Raw genomic sequence first — 24,857 nt, 5'->3', positions numbered from 1 at the left:
AGGCTTTTCATATAGTATTAAATCTCATGTAGTCCTCCCAAACAGCCTGTTAGAGTGGTTATCCTTACTTCTATAGATGAAGAAGCAGAGGCTTGGAGATGTAAAGTAACTTACTTGCCTGAAGCCACATGGCTTCTCACTGATAGAGACTGGTGTGATTCCACTTTTCAGTAAATTGAAGTTCAAAGCTTTCCCCAAAGAAATCTTTTCTAATATGAACATAGTGTGTGAGAGATATTTATCTTATAACAAAGTGCCCCATGATTTCTGTACACGGTAACTTTGGGCACACAAGAGAAGGTGCATAGAACGGGGGCCACTGCTCACCTTTTCTACCATCTCTAAGAGACCACTCACCTGCACACTGTTTTTAATGGCGGCCACTTTGTGCTCCACATTCCTCTGTCTTTCTGAAACTGAAGAACTTTGTAAGGATTTCTCCAGAGGTCCCTGGAAAAACATTTTGAAATTTCAACATATTAAAAAACATTTTTTATATGGACCATTTTTAAAGTCTTTATTGAATTTGTTACAATATTGCTTCTTTTTTTTTTTTTTAATGTTTTGGCTTATAGGCTGCAAGGCATATGGGATCTTTGCTCCCTGACCAGGGATCAAACCTGCACCCCCCCCTGCATTGGAAGGCAAAGACTTAACCACTGGACTGCCAGCAAAATCCCTGAAACTTCAACATATTGATGAAACAGGCTTATGATGAATGTAGTATATGTAATATACTTTGAACTGAGGTCTGGATCAGTATGATATGCAATACTCTACAGCCATTAAAAACCATGCTGCAGAAAAATATTTAATGACGTACGTGTGTGTGTGCTAAGCTGCTTCAGTCATGTCTGACTCTTTTCGACCCTTACAGACTGCAGCCCACCAGGCTCCTTTGTCCATGGGATTTCCCAGGCAAGAATACTGGAGTGGGTTGCCATTTCCTCCTCCAGAGGATCTTCCCAACCCCAGGATCGAACCTGGGTCTCTTGCATCTCTTGCAGTGGCAGGTAGGTTCTTTACCACTAGCGCCACCTGGGGAGCCCTTAAGGACAGATGAGTAGTGTTAAAGTATTAAGAAATAGAGCAAAATTATAAGACACTATGTTTGTGATCTTTGTTGCTTGTGTATGTATGTATTTACTTATAAATATCTAGATATATGTATAGATATGTAAACTCAAGCACATGTGATTGGAAGAATACATACACCAAAATATTATCATTCGTTATCTTTGAACAGTGAAATTACAGATGATTTTACGGTGAAAATTTTTTTCCTATTTTTCTACATCAGACCCATGTGACTTTTGAAATTCTATAAAATGTGAAACTACATTAAGTTGTACTTGAATTCAGAATTAGGGATGTTGAACCTGCCAGGATGAAATTTATTTTTATATTGGAACAAAGAGAGTTTACAAAGAATATGTAAACTGTTAGCCTGGTTAAGTATTATTGGAAAGACTAACCAGCTACTCCAAGCCATGTTTCCTGGCCACTCTAATAACCTATCTGAGTTTGTTCTTTAGATATAACGTTTACATAGATGTCTGAGTTGAGAGAATGTCCATAAACCCTTCACCTTACACTTGGATAGGGAGGTATGATCAGAAAGAGTGACGACTAAATAGAAAATGAGTCCCAGAACCTCAAGTGGAACCCAGGTGCTTAACTTTCAATGAAATGTTCTTTCAACTACATCACATTCTTCAGATGATTTGTAAAATTCCCTCTCTCTCATTTTGGCTCCAGTTATTTCTCTCTCTGTGTGTGTATCTCTATATATTGTCTATTGCTTTGAAGTTTACAAACTTCTTTTGTGGTAGTATGTAGTACTAGAAGATTGCTTGAGGAATGATTTTGATTAGCATCTATTCAAATAAATGTTTCTAACTTGGCTGATACCTGATATATGAAGAGAACAATAACAACAATACACACTCACACACACATATATATATAATGACTAGAGATAAGAGGGCTACCAAAAAGGACAACTGAGAATATATGAAAATGTCATATATTAGTAATAGAATCTTAATTTTCATCCAAATTTTCACTGAATCAAACTATGTTTACTTTAGAAACTTACTAACTTTAGATTTTAAAATTAAAGGTGATATCATTCTTATTCACATCTAAAAAATAAGAGTAAGTTGTTAAAACCTCATAGTTCTCTAAAAACAACCATAAACTAACAGCAAGAAAATTTGAGAATTTTTAATAGTTGAAAAAAAGATACTTTTGTTGGATCTTCAAAAATAAATACAGTAGTGTGAATCACTAAATTATGCAGCATGACATTTGGAAACTTGATTATCTACATGTTCTTTCCTTTTTAAATGGAGTATTCCCAAGGCCTTCATTAACTCCTCTGCTTATTTTTGATGGGGACTCTGAATTCATTCAGTATAGTGGGATAAAATGTTCTCTAAAATATGGCAGGGCAGAGCACACTGAAGCAGACAAGAAGTACTTATGGAGTTTCTGTAAGACAAAATTCCTGCTTATGGAACAGTTGGGCCTGTGGTGGAGCAAACTGGGAATACTGAAGGGCTTCAAGCAAGACCGTCCCTGAGCATAAACATGCTGAAAGGAACAGAGCCTGGCTGGCACGCAGGAATTTATCCAGGAAATGCTTACTCTGTCCGCAGCCGGTGCCGTAAGACCACAGACCAGAGTGAGAGCAGTGGGAACAGAAAAGAACGTATAGATGAGATTCCAGGGACAAACTCTGCAAAGACTTGGTAGTTATCTCAGTAAGAAGGCAGAGAAAAGCAACTATTCAAAGATGATCCCAAGACCTTGATTCCAATTGGATGAACGGATGATGGCACCATTAATATAGATAGAAGAAGACAGCTGGAAAGAAGATTAGAATTTCTGTTTTAGAAAAATTGAGTTCTGGGTGAAAAGATTGCAACTGGAGAAAATATTACCTGAACAGGCATGTTGGCGGCAGCCAATATTCTCCTCTCTTCCCTTAAACAATTTGAAATGACCACAGCTACATGCATTGGGTTTCCATGAAATTTTCCCTGAAAAAAATTGAACAGAAACAACATAAAATCTTAAATATATACATCGCTATTTGAAGATTAAAATAACCTACCAATAAGTATGTGAAATTGTTTGGGATTTGTTTCAACTATCTATTCTATTATAAAGCCACAGAAACTTATATTGTGAGTGTAGACATCTACGTAATATATTGTTCTGTCTCCAAAAGTTATTCTTAATGATTAAAAATACTTTTTGAGCACCTCTGTAGGAAAGGCTCTGAACACACATTCAGAAGGATTGGTTTACTTTGGGCTTAGGATAAGTTCTACAAGAGTTATTTCTTTGTAAATTGTTATTAGGAACCATGGTGGTCCCAGCTGTTCATTTGTTAATCCTGTACTTCGTGACTTGTTTAACGCATTGTTTTTGGTCCCTGTTTGGTGGTCTTCATATCAACTAGCTCATAATTATGTCAGTATGCTAGAGCAACAATTCCCAGGTGGCTCAGATGGTAATGTGTCTGCCTGCAATGCAGGAGACCCAGGTTCGGTCCCTGGGTCAGGAAGATCCCTTGGAGAAGGAAATGGCAACCCACCCCAGTACTCTTGCCTGGAAAATTGCATGGATGGAGGAGCCTGGTAGGCTACAGTCCATGGGGTTGCAAAGAGTCAGACACGACTGAGTGACTTCACTTTCACTTTCATTTTTATGACATCTAAGCATATACATGTTTTATTACCAATGCTAACGGTGCAGATTTTGTAAACTGGTACCCCGTGGGCCTAATTCAACCATAAGGTATGTTGTGTAAGTTGAAATATTGTAATTCCTTCAGGGTAGCATGTACTACCCAAAATTGCCATAATATCCATCACTGAGTGACTCAGGCACTCATTTCCTTTACCTGCTAGGCTCCCATAGGTGTCTGTGTTTTCTTGGTTTACAGGACTAATTTGAACAGCATCATTTTAGTCAATAGTGTCAAACCTTGTTACTAGACCTCTCCATGGCAGGATTAACAGGAAGCACAATAAATGTAAACAAATGCATTTATTTTTTTATTTAGTTTCCTTCCCTGTCCTCTCTGAACAAGGTGCTACTTATCCACAAAATGGCCAAAAGATCAACAGTAGAAAAGATAAAATAACAAATGACAAAGTGGAAAATTAATAATCAAAAGTAGATTGTATAGACTAGTAAATCAAAGGGTATTTCAGGGAAAGAAATGAGGTTATTGTTTGTAAACATTTTTATGGCCTTGACCATAAAATTACTACAATGTTATTAGATGATGCTTTCTAATTAGCATTTCTATTGGTAAAGTTAGGGTAAACACCAAGTATCTGGTTTCATATTCTAATACTTTCAAAACATTTTTCCCCTTTAAAATCAGAAAACTCCAAAAGAAAAAAACAAAAATGAATTGACAAAAACTCTTAAGAAATTAAAATTATCCTGTTCATTAAGCTGGGATACCAAAAATTCTGATTTCTGCATGCTAACAATTTCAGATTCTCCTTAGTTTGAATTTATTCCTGTTTTAAAATGTTCCTATCTATTGATTTTTCCCCATATACTTTCTATTGAACTCTCCAAGAAAAGCTTTGTTTTCTCATTTTGCCCTTATTTCTAAAATATTCCACTGAAAACAATTAAGGGTTTCTCCCAGGACTAGTTTGGAGGCTCTGTTATTTATGTTAAGTTGAAAGATTTTTCCATCCAAGATCAGGAGTTCCTCTAAAATCCTAAGAATCACCACTATTTGTTTTTCTCAATGTTGTAGAAGTTCTTCATTGTTGATCATTTAGATACTATCTTTCATCATTTCTCAGCTCCTTTGTCTAAATTTCTTTCTTTTTTTTCCTACTTAGACTTCTTTTACCTTCCCTTTTACATTTCAGTTTCCCCACTGTGAGGTTACATTAGTCATTTTTTTTCTGCTTTGTTAAGAACAGAGAATCACCATGTTTTTTACCCAGGCTATCTTTTCACTTTCCTTTTGTATTTTCCTAAACCTTTATCTCACTTAAATACATGAGATGAAAACATCTTATGGAAAATTGATTGTTATAGATTCAAAACAAAATTAGCACTTTTTAAAATGATCAGGTAAATTTAAAAATTTTATTTTTTATTGAAGTATTGTTGATTTACAATGCTGTGTTAGTTTCAGGTGTATAGCAAAGTGATTCAGCTGAGTGTGTGTGTGTGTGTGTGTGTGTGTGTGTGTTACCAAAAGATGTAGTTATGTTCACCTTTTAGTAGTTACTGTGTATAGGGGCCACGGACACTCCTCCTCCCAGAAAGCCACAACAAAAATCAGACACAGAACAGCAGGAAGCCCACCCCTAAGAGCATGCTGGGGGCAGGAGGGAAGGCAGGGAGATCGCCCTTCTCCCAGTTGTGAGTTTCTCTTACGTATGTGCTGTGTGCTCCGTTGCTCCGTCGTGTCCAGCTGCTCGCAGCCCCCATGGACTGTAGCTCCCCAGGCTCCTCTGTCCATGGGGGTTCTCCAAGGCAAGAATACTGAAGTGGGTTACCATGCCCTCCTCCAGGGATCAAGCCCAGGTCTCCCACATTGCAGGTGATTCTTTAGCGTCTGAGCCACCAAGTTGGAGGGAGGAAGGGAAATTACCCTTTTTCTAGTGTGTGTCTGTTTCTCTTATGTATAGGTATTGCAAATACTTTCTATCTCTGGCTGTCTTTTCACCATCTCTTAGTGTCAATAAAGAGAAGTTTTTAATTTTAGTGAAGCCAAATTTATTAATTCTTCTGTTTATGGTTAGTTTTTTACGACTTAATCTTTCCCTAATCTACAGCCATGGAGACTTTTCCCTATATATATATTGTAAGCCTTTAGAGTTTTTCCCTAATTGTAATTCACTTGGGGCTTATTAATATGAGTGGTCCCTTTCACTTTTCTCTACATGAATATTAGTTCCAACAATATTTATTGAACATTCTAGTTTTTCACCACTGCTGGGTGAACTGTCATAAACCAAGTGCCCACATATGGATGGGGTGGTTTCTGACTCCATTCCACCTTATGGTTCTATCTGCTTTATCAACAGACCATCTTAATTACTAGGGTTGTATAACAAGTTTTTTGATGTCAAGTATAATAGGCTTTCTCTGCATTTTCACATAAATTTTAGAATCACCTCATCAAGCTACAAACACACACACACACAACCCTGTTGAGAATCTGAATGGCACTAAATCTTTAGGTACTTGGTATCTTTATAATTGTGTTCTAATCGATTTATTTAGGTCTTCTTTAATGCCTCTCTATTAAGCATTATATCTTCCCACAGAGATCTTACACAATTTTGTTAGTTTATTTCTATGTAGTTGGTATTTTTGATAATGGATAGTATCTTTCTTTCTTAAGTGTTTTCACTAGTATGTAGAAATATATTTGACTTTTATATATTGACTGAATCCAGCAACTTTGCTAAATTCCAATAATTCTAATAAGGTACTTATAATATCTCTTACCAAGTATAAAAATTTATCTGTAAATTCTTTTGGATTTTTCTGCAAATACGAATCAAATCTTGTCTGACTACTGATAACATTTTTCTCTTTTCCTTTATCTAATTTCCATCAGAATTTCACCTTCTCATTATGACTTGTTTACAAATGCATTGGTTAATTTCCAAACATAGGGATTTTCTATTATCCTCTTAACTAACTGTTATAGATTTTTTAAAGTCTGATCAGAATAGATTTTTGAATGACTTCAGTCACAAAATTCACTGAGAATTGTTTTGTGGCCCAGCATATGGACTTTCTGTAAATGTTCCATGTGAGCTTGTAAAGAATGTGAATTCTGCAGTTGTTGGACGAAAATGTCTCATACAAGTTCATTAACTTAACTTTAATTGTTTTGTTCAAATTTCTGTATCCTTGCTGATTTCTCTCTGCCTCATTAATTTTATCAAATATTGAAAAAGGCATGTTAAAATCTAGTTTGTGAATTATTCTTCTTGTGGTTCTTTCATACACATTCATACTTGTTATAAATTACTAGTCAAATCTTTCATTACTATGAACTGATCTTTAAGAATGCTTTTTGCCTTGAAACAAAAATATAATATAGGCCTAGAAGTGGGATTGCTGGATCATATGGCAACTCTATTTTTAGTTTTTGAAGGAAACTCCACACTGTACATACTGTTCTCCATAATGATTGCACCAATTTACATTCCCACCAACAGTGTAGCAGGGTTCCGAAAATGGATCCTTAAAAGGATCAAGAGTGTGAGTTTGGATTATGAAAAGCAGTGTAATTGATAACAATTAAACACGTATTTTAATTTTTCCTCAGTGGTATCATGCTGTAAATTAAGGGCATTCTGTTCAAAGGCAGCAGGAAGTTTCTGGTAAATGTATATTGTACATCTTAATGACAGTCCTGTGCAATGCATGATTCATTTCCTCCAGCCTGCTATTGTGCTATTTTATTCATCTATTGTGAGGCATTTGATGATTTCTCTTGCCACTGTTGCAGTGTCTACGATAGGCAATCCTTTTGCATGAGTCTCAAAAATAAAATATAATACAACTTCTAATAGTGGGCATCTTCCTCCCTTTCTTATATCTTATAAAGTACTTTATTGTTGCTTTCTAAGAAAACACGGAATTTAGGACCATCCACCTAGTGACAATTAACTTGCTTAACAAATATCAAATTTATGTGTTGCTGATTTTTTCCTGTCCCATTCTCCATTTGAGCAAACTCCAGGAGATGGTGAAGGACAGAGAAGCCTGGCGTGCTGTAGTCCAGGGGGTCACAAGGAGTCAGATACCACTGAGCAACTGAACAACATTCCACATACATGAAAACTGTTTGTTTCAATCCTAAATCACAGTATTATATTAATGACACTTAAACAGCAATTAAATTCAATGTCTTGTTATCAACAGTGCACATAGTTCAACCAAAGTGACATGAACAGCTATGACTTAATTGTACATCACAGGAAATGGCCATAACATTGTGACTGCTACCTGATGGTTGTAACTAGAGATGCTATTGATCAGAAGATGCATTTTGATTTCAGAGACGTTAAAATGCAGGAAAAAGTGTCTTAGAATCGACGTGCTCAGTTGCTCAGTCGTGTCCGACTCTCTGTGACTCTGGACTATAGCCCGCCAGGCTCTTCTGTCCATGGAGTTTTCCCAGCAAAAATACTGGAGTAGGTTGCTGTTTCCTCCTCCATTAAAATCAACAAATGTGCTATTTTATTATTTTTGCTGCTTTTGGCTAAATTCCTTGGCTTTCCTTCAAATTCTTCTTCTAGTGCCTTCCATTTAATTTGCAAATTTGATTGTCACTAAAGAATGACTAGTTTCTCTGCTCTTTTTCTCCCAGATAGTCCAAAGAGTACCAGAGTCAGAGGTAAAGGAAGTGATGAGGCTGCTCAAAACGATATCCTTCATTTGGGTGGCATGAAATCTGAGATTTCATCGCTAGACTTTCAGTCTTCCCAAGGATCTCCTTTAAAATGCAAAGACATAAGGGAGAGTTAACATACTGCATTTACGTAATTCCCCCTGCACTGTGAAGGATTTATCAGATGTGCTCTCTGGCTGCGGGGACCTGGCGCCTGAAGGCTGAGTGTAATGGATTCCAGGACAAATAAAAGGGGAAGTTTCAGGACTGCCTTGAAAGAAGGAGGCACAGTAACTAAAGGGGATGGAGGATTCTGAATAAATGGGTAACCAACAACTGTCTGAGCCTGGGTTTCTCTAGAAGCTAACCCTGAGACAAAGATGCCAGTGCAAGAAGCATAACTGAAAGTTCATCCCCAAAAGCACGGTATGGGAGTGGGTCAGTGAGATGAGGAAGAGAAGGCATCCAGTAAAGGGTGCGCCACCCAGCCATTGGCTCAGATGGGCTGGAAACCCCCAGGATAGGGTAGAACACGTGCCTTAGAGTTATTTGGGCTTCCTAGGTGGTACCAGTAGTAAAGAACCTGCTTGCCAATGCAGGAGACAAATATAAGAGACGTGGGTTCAATCCCTGGGTCAGAGAGATTCCCCTGGAGAAGGAAATGGCAGCCCACTCCAGTGTTCTTTCCTAGAGAATCCCATGCACAAAGGAGTCTGATGGGCTATGGTCGATAGGGTCTCAAAGAGTCAAACATGACTGAAGTGACAGCACGGCACAGATTTATCTATTCCAGGGCTTTGGGAACTGGAGTATTTTTATATCAGCTCTTGTCATTACTAGCCCTAAAGCAAACACCCACAGATGCTGGCACTTTGAAGTCCACTTGACTGAACTAAAGCCATAAGGCCCAAGGGGCTATGGGCAGGGCAGCCCCTATCTCTGCTCTACCAGCTCTCCTCCTAACATCAGTTTGAGATATTTTTGATTTCTTATTTTTTTAAACTACCTGCAACCACACTACAGTCAAATGCTGATATTTCTTCTTTTATGGTATCTCTGAGATATGAAGCAGTTATTTCCAACTACTGGGTAAAATGTTTTCATTCATGTTTTTATTGGCAATCTGCAATCTACTGCACACTTCTGGCTGCCAGCTCATACTCTCCCCTTTTATCATCCTGAATACTGCTGTTAAATCATGTTTATCCCTGCTCCTTACCAGCATCAAACACACTGGCCATGACAACACACTCTCAGCTTCAGCTTATTATTATTTCCTTCTCTTTGTTCTGAGTACATGATTTTTCTTAAAGGCTTTTCCTAAGATTTCCTCACTAGAATTATAAGGATATATCTAAGGTGAAAAAAAAAATACTAAATTGAAGAAGAGTTAATCCAGTTGTCTTAAGGCTGACTTAGACTGGCCAGTCTAACAGATTTAAAAAGCAATTCTCTTTCATGATAATTAAAACAATAATGAAGTACCACTCCACATCTGTCAGGTTGACACTGACCACACCAAATGCTGGTGAAGATACAGTGCAACAGAACTATCAAATGTGGAAGACACTTTGGCAACTTCTTACAAAGTTAAAAGCACCTTTATCATACAACCCAGAAGTCCTGCTCCTAGGAAATTACCCAAATGCATTAAAAGTTTATGTTCACATAAAAATCAGCAAATGTTTATAGAAACATTATTCATAATTATTAAAACTTGGAAGCAACTAAGATGTCTTTGAATGGGTGAGTGGATAAACTGTGGTTCATACTTGCATGAGGGCTTCCCTGGTAGCTCAGATGTTAAAGTAACTGCCTGCAATGCAGAAGACTCAAGTTTGATCCATGAGTTGGGAAGATCTCCTGGAGAAGGAAATGGCAATCCACTCCAGTATTCTGGCCTAGAAAAATTCCGTGCTAAAAATAGGAGCCTGACGGGCTACAGTCCACGGGGTCACAAGAGTCAGAAACGACTTAGCAACTAAACCACCACCACATTTCTATGATGGAATATTATTCGGTGATAAAAAGAAATGAGCTGTCAAGCTACACAAAGACATGGAGGAAACGGAAACATATTACTACAAGAATACTGTAAGGCAAAACTGTGGAGACAGTAAAAAGATCAGTGGCTGCCAGAAGTTTGCAGGGTGGGGTAGAAGGATGAATGGGGGGGAGCACAGGAGATTTTCAGGGCAGTGAAACTCATCTGTACGATACTGTAATGGTGGACAGATGGTATGAGGCATATGTTAGAACTCAAAAACCCGGGTAACACAAAGAACAATGGGTAATGCAAGATATGAACTTTATCTAATAATAATGTATTATTGGTTCATCAGTTACAACCAATACACTACACTAATAATGCAAGATGTTAATAACAAGGGAAATTCGGGGGGCAGGCAGGGGGGAGAGGCTAAGGTATGGGAACTCTGTACTGTCCACTCTATTTTTCTGTGAACCTAAGACAGTTCTAAAAAAAATTTTAAAGTCTATTTTTAAAAACCATCATTCAGAAGTCACAGTTTTCACATATCCTTATGCTTTTCTTTTGACCAAGAAAGAGAAAATTCAAATGACTAGAGTTGCCTGCCTCTGTTGTTTCGGTCAGTCAGTTCAGTCGCTCAGTCATGTCTGACTCTTTGCGACCCCATGAATCGCAGCACGCCAGGCCTCCCTGTCCATCACAAACTCCCGGAGTTTACTCAAACTCATGTCCATTGAGTCGGTGATGCCATCCAGCCATCTCATCCTCTGTCGTCCCCTTCTCCTTCTGCCCCCAATCCCTCCCAGCATCAGGGTCTTTTCCAATGAGTCAGATCTACACATGAGGTGGCCGAAGTACTGGAGTTTCAGCTTTAGCATCAGTCCTTCCAGTGAACACCCAGGACTGATCTCCTTTAGGATGGACTGGTTGGATTTCCTTGCAGTCCAAGGGACTCTCAAGAGTCTTCTCCAACACCACAGTTCAAAAGCATAAATTCTTTGGTGCTCAGCTTTCTTCACCATCCAACTCTCACATCCATACACGACCACTGGAAAAACCATAGCCTTGACTAGACGGACCTTTGTTGGCAAAGTAATAATGTTTCTGCTTTTTAATATGCTATCTAGGTCAGTCATGACCTCCCTTCCAAGGAGTAAGCATCTTTTAATTTCATGGCTGCAATCACCATCTGCAGTGATTTTGGAGCCCCCAAAATAAAGTCTGACACTGTTTCCACTGTTTCCCCATCTATTTGCCATGAAGTGATGGGACCAGATGCCATGATCTTAGTTTTCTGAATGTTGAGCTTTAAGCCAACTTTTCCACTCTCCTCTGTTGTTTAGTTGGCTTTAAATTCTCTTGAGAGTCCCTTGGACTGCAAGGAGACCAAACCAGTCAATCCTAAAGGAAATCAGTCCTGAATATTCACTGGAAGGACTGATGCTGAAGCTGAAACTCCAATGCTTTGGCCACCTGATGTGAAGAACTGACTCATTGGAAAAGATCCTGATTCTGGGAAGGATTGAAGGCAGGAGAAGGGGACAACAGAGGATGAGATGGTTGGATGGTATCACTGACTCGATGACATGAGTTTGAGAAAGCTCGGGGACAGGGAAACCTGGCGTGCTGCTGTCCAGGGGGTTGCAAAGAGCTGGACACAACTGAGCTACTGAACTGAACTGAAATTTTCTCATCATCACAAAGATTTTCTTAATAAAAGAGAAATGAGGTATAAATTCTCCATGGATACAAATTATTAATGCCCCATTTCTATTTATGCTAATAATGATACATACATCTTAAATGAACTTAAAATTAACTGTAGATGCATAGTTTGTCTTGGTTTACTTTTTATTTTTGTGTTGGTTTATTTTTTAAATAAAGGCATCAGACTTAAATTCTGAGCCTATTTTGGCACCATGTTCTGTGTCTGTGAAGGCTTAGCTTATCCTAGACAACTGCTACATGAAGCGGTGGGAAAGTTCTCTATATAAAGTCAGGGGAACCTGAGTTTGTGGTTGTCACTAGCTGTGTGACCTTAGGCAAGATACTTCTTAACCTTCATTACTCTAATTGTTCCTTAAAAGTGAAAGTGAAGTCACTCAGTGGTGTCCAACTCTTTGCGACCCCATGGACTATAGCCTATCAGGCTCCTCCATCCATGGAATTTTCCAGGCAAGAGTACTGGAGTGGCTTGCCATTGCCTTCTCCAGGGGATCTTCCTGACCCAGGGATCAAACCTGGGTCTCCCACATTGTAGGCAGACACTTTACCATCTGAGCCACCTGGGAATTGCTTCTTAGTCAGCTGAGATAACAATACTGGTATCAGAGAGTCATTGTGAGGGGCATGCCAGACAAGAAAGAGCTTTGTAACTTGTGCATGCTCAGTTGCTTCAGACTCCTTGCGACCGCACGGACTATAGCCTTCCAGGTTCCTCTGTCCATGGCATTCTCTAAGCAAGAAGACTGGAGTAGGTTACCATGCACCTCCTCCAGAGGATCTTCCCAACCCATGGATCAAACCCTCTTTTCTTCTCCTGCACTGGCAAGCAGGTTCTTTACCACTAGTTCCACTTGGGAAGCTTGTAAAGCATGTAACTTATAAAGTGCTCTAAAAAGAGAAGAGGGTTTTTTTATGTTGTCTCATGGGGGTGTTAGAAGAGTTTAAAGACCATAAATGGTAAATCAATGAAAACAAGATAAAAATCTTCCTATTAGTTTCACAAAAAGGAAGAAAACTGACTAAAAAGCCAATAAAGACCAATTGTTTTCTGGGAAATATATTTACATGAATATAAAAGAAACTCCAGAAAAAGATAGACTATGTATTGGGGATTTTCAAAACATTAAAGAGCAGGGACTTTCCCAGCATTTCTTTAGGATTAACTTGCACATGTGCACAAGTACACAGCTGCTTTAAATTTAAAAAACCAACTCATACAAGCTAGCAATAAGACATAATAATACAGTGCTCCCACCTGAGCATAATTCATAAAACCTTTGGAAGAAAATAATACTAAGTTTTCTAAGCAAATAGAAAGGCTTGAGAAGGAACATGATAAACTCTCATTAATGATCATCCTTGGGGAAATGAGATTGGGGGGGGGCTGGATACTTTCATTTTATCTCTATTCTTTGATATTGTTGGAATTTTAAAGATATTTAAGCATGTGTTACTTTAATGATTAAAACAAAACAAGTAGTGCTAAATCACTCATATATGCTCCATACCAGATCTTTCTCTTGGCTTGATTTAGGCAGAGGTTTTTGTAAAAGATGAATGTTGGTTTTGAAAATGTGTCATTCAGGTGAAAAGAGAAAAAAAGGAGAGTCAGAGTCTAGTTAGATCACTATAATGACTAAATTTCAATGCTGTTGGGGAACTCACAGTCTTGTAATTAAGAGAGAAATGAATTGCTTAATTCAAAGTGACAGGAAGAGAACAAGGTAGATGCTAACAAACTCTACTTATCACTTATATGTTTGAACATAACAATACTAGAACCTGCCATTTACTGAATACCTCTTATATGTAGGGTGCATTTATAAAAGCATTATAAAAGCTGACAATAACAGGACAATAGTCCTGTTAGGAAGCCCAGAGGTCACGTTATTTGTGAACGGCACTGAACTCTAAAGTTAAGGCGAAGGAGTGCTTCAAAAAACAGGTGTATCTCGTTCTATAAACCATCACCTTTGCAAATCACTACTGTCTTTTTAAAAATGCATTTCTTATTTAACTGGACCCCTTCAGTCACAGTTGCATTCAATTTTACTCTCCCTGGAAATTATCTTTATAATATTTCCCATGATAAATCTGTTCAAGGATTAACCATTCTTTGTGGAACCTCAAGATAGTTGCAGTGGTTAAACCAACCAACAGAAAATTACTATGTGTTTGATTGTAAAATTATTGAATCGCATTTCCTTAAGTGACTTCAGTCTTAATAACCTCTGGCTACTGTGCTTGCTATTCATACCGGCAATCTGCCATGGACCCTGAGGGATCTTGCTGGTGTGCCAAGAATACAAAGCCCTGACCACTCACCACTCGTTTCATTTGGGGGGGGGGTTGTATTTGCAGCAGGCAGCCTTAAGTGATGTGGTAACGTCTCCGTCTAGAGCAGGCTTGCTTCCCCTAGCTGTAATAGCAGTGAATTCCTCAAGTTCAATATTCCTCTCCTGTGACACAACCCACTGAGTGTGTTGACAATCATGGTGGGCCCCCTCTGGTACCTGTGTCACGGTTGTAGGATCCAGAGGATAAAGGAAACTAATACAAATGAGCCTGGAGCTCTGATTACTACTTTTGCTCTTTATTATCCGGAAGTCTCAAGTCTTTAACTGGCACAGGAAACAATAAGCTCATTTGTTAAAGAAAAGGTAAAATTCCAGATCCTCCATGCTTCTCAATACCAATTTGTATTATAAACTTGTAACATTTCCATTATTTGTTCCTATGTCTTATTCCCAATCTATACTTGGCATCTTCCACAAGCAGGAATTGGCTTTCTTCAAGACAAATCTTGTAGTAGCTGTCACCTGATAGAAACCTTGCAAATGCTTGCTGAATGATCAAATGAGAAGATGAATAAATTACAGTAATTCCCTCCTAACTGAGAAAAAATAGAAAAAGCATATTATTTGATCTCAGTGTTGGTAAAGAGATTGTCTTTAAATTCTCCTGGAGTTTTTATTCGTCATCTAACCCTATTAGCCAGGAATATATAATACTAGAATCTTGAGATTAGTTGAAAGAGGATAGCAAGGTATGAAATATTTCTGGAGATGGCAACTTTGCTTCAAAAAGCCCTGGTGGGATCTTCATCCTGGTTGACCTATCACAGGTAGTCAGGCTGCCTTGGGGAGACTTGAATAGTAAGGATGATGCTCTGAGAGTCTCCTGCTGTCTGTATGGTAAGAAACATTCTTTACTTATAGTAAAAGAATCGATGTCTTTTGCTTATGTCTAGTAGAATCCTTTAGTCACCCTTTTACCTTTGCTCTCATGATAGCAAGAATGTATCATCCTTATAATCAAAGATTATTTAGATGAGAATATAAAGACAAGAAAATGAAATACTAAATGTTAATATTGATAAAGAAGGTATACACACATCTCTCTTGTTGATATGTCTATATCTAGAAAAAATGAGATTAATAAGAAATTTTAGAATGATAAACAAGATGACACTTTTTTCTACACTGGTAATAATCATCTCAAACTGAAAATGGAAATAATGTTGCATTCAAAATAGTAAGAAAATACTTTTAAAACTTAGGAATAAATGTAAAAAGAAAGGTACACGTTTTACATCAATTAAACTAGGGTCATACTGAAGACTAAAGATCTGAGAAGGCATAAATTAAAAACAACATAAAATAAACATAACTGAATTTTAGGATGTGGGACTTTTCCTAAAAATGTTAATCATCCCAAAATGAATCACATATTTAATGTAATTGCAGTTAGACTTCCAAGAGTTGCTTTTGGAGAGTTTGGATTGAAAGAAAGAGGTAATACAATTCGTATGAAAGAAATGTTGCACAATAGTTAGGAAAATTACAAAAGCTACTTAATTTTTCAGTGCTTAAAATATATCAGGGAATTTTCTAAGTGTTCTATTTCACTTAATCTTCACAACAACTGTTTGTGATCAATACTATCATCCTGATTTCACAGATAGGCATGATGAGAGAGTGAGATGAAGTAGCTTGAAGCCAAGGTTCAATCTGACTCCAGAGTGTGTGTTTTCAACCACTTAACCACCCAAGTCATTGTCACCAAGTTGGGGGGAGAAGGACTTGCCATATAAGATGCTGAAATATACTACAAAGTGTAGTATATTTAAGGTATAAATATACTATATAACATACTTTATAATCATTAATTTTGACATATATCTAGACTAGCAGAGCATAACAAGAGAGTGGTAGGGGATTATTACGTTAAAAATGAACATACAAAAAGCATTTCAATTCAGTGGGGAAAAATGATTTAAAAAGTCTTGCTGGTATAATTGTGTATTAATCCAGAAGAAAAGTTGGATCTTTATATAAAGAATTCTATGTGGATTAAAGATAATTTTTTTAAAAAGTAGAATAAGTCAGGAAAACATGTTTAATTTAAGAATTGGGAGACTTTTAACTGAGGCTAGACCCCCTGAAACTATACAAAAAGATGAATTTTTCACTACATTTAAAGATTTTTTTTTGTATAGAAAAACATGTCATAAAGCCAAAAGACATATGGTAGATTGAGGTAATTATTAGTAACTGTTATTTAACATGAAAAATATTCTTAGTGTTTTTAATATATAATCATTTGAAATTGATAAGAGGGAGCGCAATAGAAGAAAGTGAATGGAAAATTGACAAAAGAGCACATCTAAGTAACAAATAAATATGAAAAAGGATGACCAGCTTCACATGTAGTCAGGGAAAAGCAAACAAAGTAAAAAGAGATATTATTTCCTAACAATCAGGTAGGCAAGATGAAAAGAAATGAAAATACCTACTATTAATGGAGATATGGGAAAGAGGGTCTTCATAGACTTTGCTGATGGAAATGTGAACTTTACTACCTATTTAGAAAGCAATCTTGACAATACCTATTAAAATTCAACTATACCTTGGACTAGAAGGTCCCTTTCTAGGAATCTATCCCATAAAAATAAGGGCAATAGCCTATATGGACACACACACCAGGCTGTTTGTTACCACACTATGGTAGAGAAAAACCGTAGGTAAAGTGCCTGCTCTACTAATGGGAATGGCTCAATAAATTACAGCACATCCACTCCATGGACCATTTGCTACCATTAAGATCTAGAGATTTCTGTGATGTAAAGTTTAGAAAGTAGAGAAATGATTAACACAACTTCATGTTTTTTTCATGACAAGATCCTGACTTCTCATTTACAAAATTTCAGAGAACATATAATGTTCATGGGGATAAATTGCATATGTTCTTATTTTATTTAGAAATGAGATATAGGTATGGAAGAGTACCCATTGATGTTAACACTGATGTCTTTGGGGTGATGGTGTGGATGGAGGTGAGGAAAAAGAGAAATCTGTAATAAAAAAGCAGCATATATTAAATCTAATTTATGGTAGACTATAGGTGAATGTGCAGTAAAAATATGAAAAGATAGTGACCAAAATGATAGTGGTAGTAATTTTATTTTGGTGGAATTTTAGGGAATTTTTTAGTTTTGTCTTAGATTTTTCATTATTGTCTGAATTTTCACAAAGACGTGTTATTTAAGCAATTAGGGGAAAATTAGAAAGCTATTTCCATGATATCAAAAAAGTCCATTAGTAAAAAACTTTTAAATTAATTTACATATTGTGCAAAAATTAGAAAATTAGACCTCTTACATCTAGAAGTGGAAAACCATTCCAATCGGAAGAAATAAAACCATTCTCTGAAGACTGTTGACACTTATGAAGCAACCCTCAAAGTGACCATTAAACATTTTCCATTGAACAAAAATCCAGAATCTATTTGAATTGTAGCAGAGGCATTAATACTGTTCAGCTACTGAGAGAAATGGAAACTGAAGGGTTGCTAATAGCTCATGAATAATGGAAAGTGATGCCCAAGTGACTTATTACTCAACTGTGACCATGAGGATAGGTCTCAGAACCGGTTCTAAAACTGGGAATCCTAATGTTGGTTTACAGATACCCAGAGTGACACTTCAAAGTGGTCTTGAGGCTTAAAATGCAAGTCACAATAACATGTTTATATTTAAAGGGTCACTTTCTCTCAAGGCCACATTAGTAAAGACACTAACCCAGTGGAACTTGTCCTTCAAGGCCTTTTAAACTGACTGGCTCTGGCTTCCGGGACTATTTGTACCATCAGTATCCAACAAAATGTATTCGTCTCATTTCACACTCCTTGCTCATGCAGTGCTAATAATCGATGTAGTTGCCTCTTTTTCTTATCATCTTGGATGAAAACTCCTATTAAGCTGTACAGGTTTATATAGTTTACTACCTGAGGGCATGAATCACTTGAGGTGCTGAAGCCAGGCCATTGTGGAGACATAGTTTATGCAGAAGGCACTGGAAAGTCCTCAGCATTTGAGGTCAGAATCAGGGTTTTACCCAGCCCTGCCATTAACTGTGACATTAAAAAAAGCCACTTTACATCTCTGAACTTTGATTTTCTCCGCTTTAAAATCTGTACCCTGCCCTCTTAAGTTGTGAGAATCAAGTGGGATGTTCAGAATATCAGAGTCAATCATTAAACAAAGGTCAATTATGTTTTGCTCAGATTGCAGAAGCAAAAATATCCTTTGAAGAGAAATTTTTAAGTGCAAAAATACTAATAAAAGACACCCATAATCACAAGATCCGGAGATAACTGATGTTAACATTTAATGTGCCATTCAGTTTATATTTTCCATGTGCAGACATTTAAGAAAATAAAATTTACACACACTTTATATATTATTATATATCTACTTTTCCATTTAATTGATAATTAAATTTCAATGTCATTCAAACATCTACAATATCATTTTTAATAGCTGACAAATGGCTGTTTTAGCCCTAATCTATTGAATAAACTCTCCACTGTTGACATGTAGATTATTTATAATTTGTCACCATTAAAATGCTGTGATATATTGATTAAACCAACCTCATTAAATTACAGTATTTAGATCTTGTTCATTTATGGTTTTCCTACTTGATATGTCAGAAACTAAGAGAAGTTTACTAAAGTGTTCCACTTTGATGTCTCTCATTTCTTCCTGTATTTATAATTTTTACTTTATATTTTGATTCAGTACTATTTGGTGCATATTGATCTGTGAATGTTACATTTCTATTTGAAATTGTCTCTGATAAAATATTTGTCCCGATTATTGCTTTTGAACTGGAATTTGACATTGTCTAACCACCTCGGAACCACCAAGAGGATTAAACATTACATATTCTGAGTACTAAACAAATGTCAGCTCATTTCTATTTTATTATTTTTTATTATAACAATATATAATGACCATACTCTATTTTTGTCTGCATTATTTTTACCCAACCTTTTACTTTTAGTTCTCCTTTTACCTCATTTTGGGCTTTCCCAGGTGACTCAGTAGTAAAGCATCTACTGACGCAGGAGACCCAGGGTTGATCTCTGGGTTGGTAAGAGCCCCTGAAGGAAGAAATGGTAACCCACTCCAGTATTCTTGCCTGGAAAATCCTATGGACAGAGGAGCCTGGCGGGCTACATCCATGGGGTGGCAAAGAGTTGGACATGACTTGGTGACTGAGCACACACATATACCTCATTTTAGGAGTTGTTTGTAAATAGCATGTCACTGAATTTTCTGTTTTGATTCTAAATGAGAACTTTCTTACTCTTAAGAAGAGTTCAATCCACTTGCATTTACTGCCATATTTATATGTTCAGTTGTACTCTGTCACGTACTTTTCTATTTACTTTGCCTGTCTTTTGTTATATATAGCCCATACTTCTTTTCTGTCACTTTCTCCACTATTTGGGGAGGTATAAATACAGTTTTACATGCTTATATCAATTATCATTGAATTTATCAGAAGTTTTTTTGTGCCCAGTAGTTCACAACCTAGTTTTCACCACAGTCTCCTGGTGGATTACCCACACCCACCCCATACTCCTCCATGCACTGCTGCATTGAGAGAAGAGGCTGTACACTATGGACGACTCCCAGCTTGCACCATCTAGAATCCCACCCTTTTCACTTGCATCAATCATAAGATGTCTTGGCTGTATGACACTACCATTGAACTTCATTTTAAGTATCTGAAGTAGAAGTTAATTTCCATTATTTTGAAATTCCCATGTCAAAATAAGGAATTTAGCATACTTTCCATATCTAAATGATTTCTTTGTCATCCCAAGAAAGTATTCTTCTGGGGCACTGGAGCAGCCGTGAAGAGACTTACCCCAAGTGTAAGGTAAGAGAAACCCCAGTAAGATGGCAGGCACTGAGAAAGGGCATCAGAGGGAAGACAGACAGAAACCACAATCACAGAAAACTAGCCAATTTGATCACATGGACCACAGCCTTGTCTAACTTAATGAAACTAAGCCACACTGTGTAGGGCCACCCAAGATGGATGGGTCATGGTGGAGAGGTCGGACAGAATGTGGTCCACTGGAGAAGGGAGTGGCAAGCCAATCCAATATTCTTGCCTTGAACCCCATGAACAGTATGAAAAGGCAAAAAGATAGGACACTGAAAGATGAACTCCCCAGGTCGGTATGTGCCCAATATGCTACTGGAGATCAGTGGAGAAATAACTCCACAAAGAATGAAGAGAAAGAGCCAAAGCAAAAACAACACCCATTTGTAGATGTGACTGGTGACAGAAGCAAGGTCCAATGCTGTAAAGAGGAATATTGCATAGGAACCTGGAATGTTAGGTCCATGAATCAAGGCAAATTGGAAGTGGTCAAACAGGAGATGGCAAGAGTGAATGTCGACATTTTAGGAATCAGCGAACTAAAATGGACTGGAATGGGCAAATTTAACTCAGATGACCATTATATCTACTACTGTGGGCAGGAATCCCTTAGAAGAAATGGAGTAGCCATCATAGTCAACAAAAGAGTCCAAAATGCAGTACTTGGATGCAATCTCAAAAACGACAAAATGATTTCTGTTCATTTCCAAGGCAAACCACTTAATATCACAGTAATCCAAGTCTATGCCCCAACCAGTAATGCTGAAGAAGCTGAAGTTGAATGGTTCTATGAAGACCTACAAGACCTGTAAGAACTAACACCCCCGAAAGATGTCCTTTTCATTACAGGGGACTGGAATGCAAAAGTAGGAATTCAAGAAACACCTGGAGTAACAGGCAAATTTGGCCTTGGAGTACAGAATGAAGCAAGGCAAAGCAGGGCAATAGTTTTGCCAGGAGAATGCACTGGTCATAGCAAACACCCTCTTCCAACAACACAAGAGAAGACTCTACAAGTGGACATCACCAAATGGCCAACACCGAAATCAGATTGATTATATTCTTTGCAGCCAAAGATGGAGAAGCTCTATACAGTCAGCAAAAACAAGACTGGGAGCTGACTGTGATTCAGATCATGAACTCCTTATTGCCAAATTCAGACTGAAATTGAAGAAAGTGGGGAAAACCACTAGACCATTCAGGTATGACCGAAATCAAATCCCTTATGATTATACAGTGGAAGTGAGAAATAGATTTAAGGGGCTAGATCTGATAGACAGAGTGCCTAATGAACTATGGACGGAGGTTCATGACATTGTACAGGAGGCAGTGATCAAGACCATCCCCAAGAAAAAGAAATACAAAAAGAAAATGGCTGTCTAAGGAGGTCTACAAATAGCTGAGAAAAGAAGAGAAGTGAAAAGCAAAGGAGAAAAGGAAAGATATACCCACTTGAATGCAGACTTCCAAAGAATAGCAAGGAGAGATAAGAAAGCTTTCCTCGGTGATCAATGCAAAAAAATAGAGGAAAACAATAAAATGGGAAAGACTAGAGATCTCTTCAAGAAAATTAGAGATACCAAGGGAACATTTCATGCAATGAAACAGCTCAATAAATGACAAAAATGGTATGAACCTAAGAGAAGCAGAAGATACTAAGAAGAGGTGGCAAGAATACACAGAAGAACTGTACAAAAAAGATCTTCATGACCCAGATAATCACGATGGCGTGATCACTCATCTAGAGCCAGACATCCAGGAATGTGAAGTCAAGTGGGCCCTAGGAAGCATCACTATGAACAAAGCTAAAGGAGGCGATGGAATTCCAGTTGAGCTACATCAAAGCCTAAAAGATGATGCTGTGAAAGTGCTGCACTCAATATGCCAGCAAATTTGGAGAACTTAGCAGTGGCCACAGGACTGGAAAAAGTCAGTTTTTATTCCAATCCCAAAGAATGCTCAAATTACCACACAATTGCACTCATCTCACATGCTAGGAAAGTAATGCTCAAAATTCTCCAAGCCAGGCTTCAGCAATATGTGAACCGTGAACTTTCAGATGTTCAAGCTGGTTTTAGAAAAGGCAGAGGAACCAGAGATCAAATTGCCAACGTCTGTTGGATCATCGAAAAAGCAAGAGAATTCCAGAAAAACATCTATTTCTGCTTTATTGACTATGCCAAAGCCTTAGACTGTGTGGATCACAACAAACTGTGGAAAATTCTGAAAGAGATGGGAATACCAGACCACCTGACCTGCCTCTTGAGAAACCTATATGCAGGTCAGGAAGCAACAGTTAGAATTGGACATGGACCAACGGACTGGTTCCAAATAGGAAAAGGAGTATGTCAAGGCTGTATATTGTCACCCTGCTTATTTAACTTATATGCAGAGTACATCATGAGAAACACTGGGCTGGAAGAAGCACAAGCTGGAATCAAGATTGCCGGGAGAAATATCAATAACCTCAGATATGCAGATGACATCATCCTTATGGCAGAAAGCAAAGAAGAACTAAAGAGCCTCTTGATGAAAGTGAAAGAAGAGAGAAAGTTGGCTGAAAGCTCAGCATTCAGAAAACTAAGATCATGGCATCCAGTCCCATCACTTAATGGCAAATAGATGGGGAAACAGTGGAAATAGTAGCTGACTTTATTTTTTGATGCTCCAAAATCACTGCAGATGATGACTGCAGCCATGAAATTAAAATTTTCCTTGGAAAATTTTCCTTGGAAGGAAAATTATGACCAACCTAGACAGCATATTAAAAAGCAGAGACATTACTTTGTCAACAAATGCCTGTCTAGTCAAGGTTATGGTTTTACCAGTGGTCATGTATGGATGTGAGAGTTGGACTGTGAAGAAAGCTGAGCACCAAAGAATTGATGCTTTTGAACTGTGGTGTTGGAGAAGACTCTTGAGAGTCCCTTGGACTGCAAAGAAATCCAACCAGTCCATCCTAAAGGAGATCAGTCCTGGGTGTTCACTGGAAGGACTGATGCTGAAGCTGAAACTCCAATACTGTGGCCACCTGACCTGAAGAGTTGACTCACTGGAAAAGACCCTGATGCTGGGAGGGATTGGGGGCAGGAGGAGACGGGGAAGACAGAGGATGAGATGGTCAGATGGCATCACCGACTCAATGGACATGAGTTTGGGTAAACTCCAGGAATTGGTGATGGACAGGGAGGCATGGCGTGCTGCAGTTCATGGGGTCGCAAAGAGTTGGACATGACTGAGTGACTGAACTGGACTGAGAATATATTTTCAATTGTTATTTTTGTTGTTTGTTCTGGTCTCTTTAGCAATTATGTTTGTCAGCCCTTCAGTGTCTGATTTCCAAATTCCATTTTCCTTCACTTCACTACATTGGGTGCTTCCCACATTGACTGCATGCTAATCCACTTCATTTGTGTCCAACTCTTTGCGAGCCCATGGACTGTAGCCAACCAGGCTCCTCTGTCCATGGGGATTCTCCAGGCAAGAATACTGGAGTGGGTTGCCATGCCCTCCTCCAGAGCATCTTCCTGACCCAGGGATCAAACTCCGGTGTCTTACGTCTGCTGCACAGGTAGGCAGGTTCTTCACCACTAGGACCACCTGGGAAGCTCCCTTCCCACATTATTTATTCATTCTCCATAGTATCAGTTCTGTCCTTTATCATGTCCAGTATGGATTTAGTTCTCCTGTTTCTCTTTTTCCCTCCTTAGAATCCCTTCCTATATCTCCCTCCTTTCATATTATCTGTTTGAAATTTTTATTTAAACTTATTTATCTCTTTTATGTTTGTGTTCCTATTTTATACACGTGGTTTCCTGAAAAACTTCATATTGTGGAGTAGATCATTTTCAGAGGTATGTCTTTTTAAAATACATCCTTTTGAGCTTGCCAGTCTCTTGTTATAAGGATTTTTTTCATAAGATTCAAGCATGTATCTTTAGGCAATGCTTCAATGGATGAATGTGGGGTTGATTTTCCTAATTTAGTTTTCTTTATTTGTCTGATAATGTAAAGATTTCACTCATGTTTTGGTATTTAACTGTCCAGTCATTTTAGGCTTTAATGTTGTATGTCTTTATCCTTTTCTCCTCTAATGTATTTTATCTAGAAGCTTGGAGAGATTTTTATATACAATTGTAAACCTGAAGTCTTCATTACCAAAGTCAAAGGCATGATTTCCAGGCACCATGGTAAACTGGAAAAAAAATCTTTAGAGATATGCTGAAATTTAAATCTCTTGTCAGAATTCCTAAGAGCAAAAATAGAAAGCCCTGTTTCTCTTGCTTATAGGGTTGCTTCTATTCAAGCTGAAGCATAATTTGATTTTTAAAAATTGCTTGTCACTATTCTACCTTATTAGTCTCATGATATAGTAATATGTCTTTAATGTCAATTAAGCTCTATTTTAACTTGAAGTAATTTTCTCAGGCATTGGGGAATCTGTAGCTTTTCCCTATGTATGTTTTTCATCACCCCAGTCTTTCTAATATATGTA

At 37.7% G+C, this 24,857-nt stretch overlaps 1 protein-coding gene across 3 annotated transcripts in view; it reads right to left on the bottom strand.

Annotated features, from left to right (window-relative positions):
* STAT4 (signal transducer and activator of transcription 4) overlaps positions 1–24,857 on the bottom strand; it is a 99,189-nt gene that overhangs the window by 37,928 nt on the left and 36,404 nt on the right. For all 3 annotated transcript variants that reach the window (XM_043910541.1, XM_043910542.1, XM_043910540.1), the window contains exons 4-5: positions 2,946–3,044; positions 358–450 (exon numbers count right to left, since the gene is read on the bottom strand). In XM_043910541.1, coding sequence (XP_043766476.1) covers positions 358–450; positions 2,946–3,044 — 192 coding nt within the window. The remainder of the gene's footprint in view (positions 1–357; positions 451–2,945; positions 3,045–24,857) is intronic.

Source organism: Cervus elaphus, chromosome 8 (assembly GCF_910594005.1).
Source record: "Cervus elaphus chromosome 8, mCerEla1.1, whole genome shotgun sequence".
Taxonomy (NCBI): Eukaryota; Metazoa; Chordata; class Mammalia; order Artiodactyla; family Cervidae; genus Cervus; species Cervus elaphus.
This window is presented reverse-complemented; position numbering and strand designations above follow the sequence as displayed.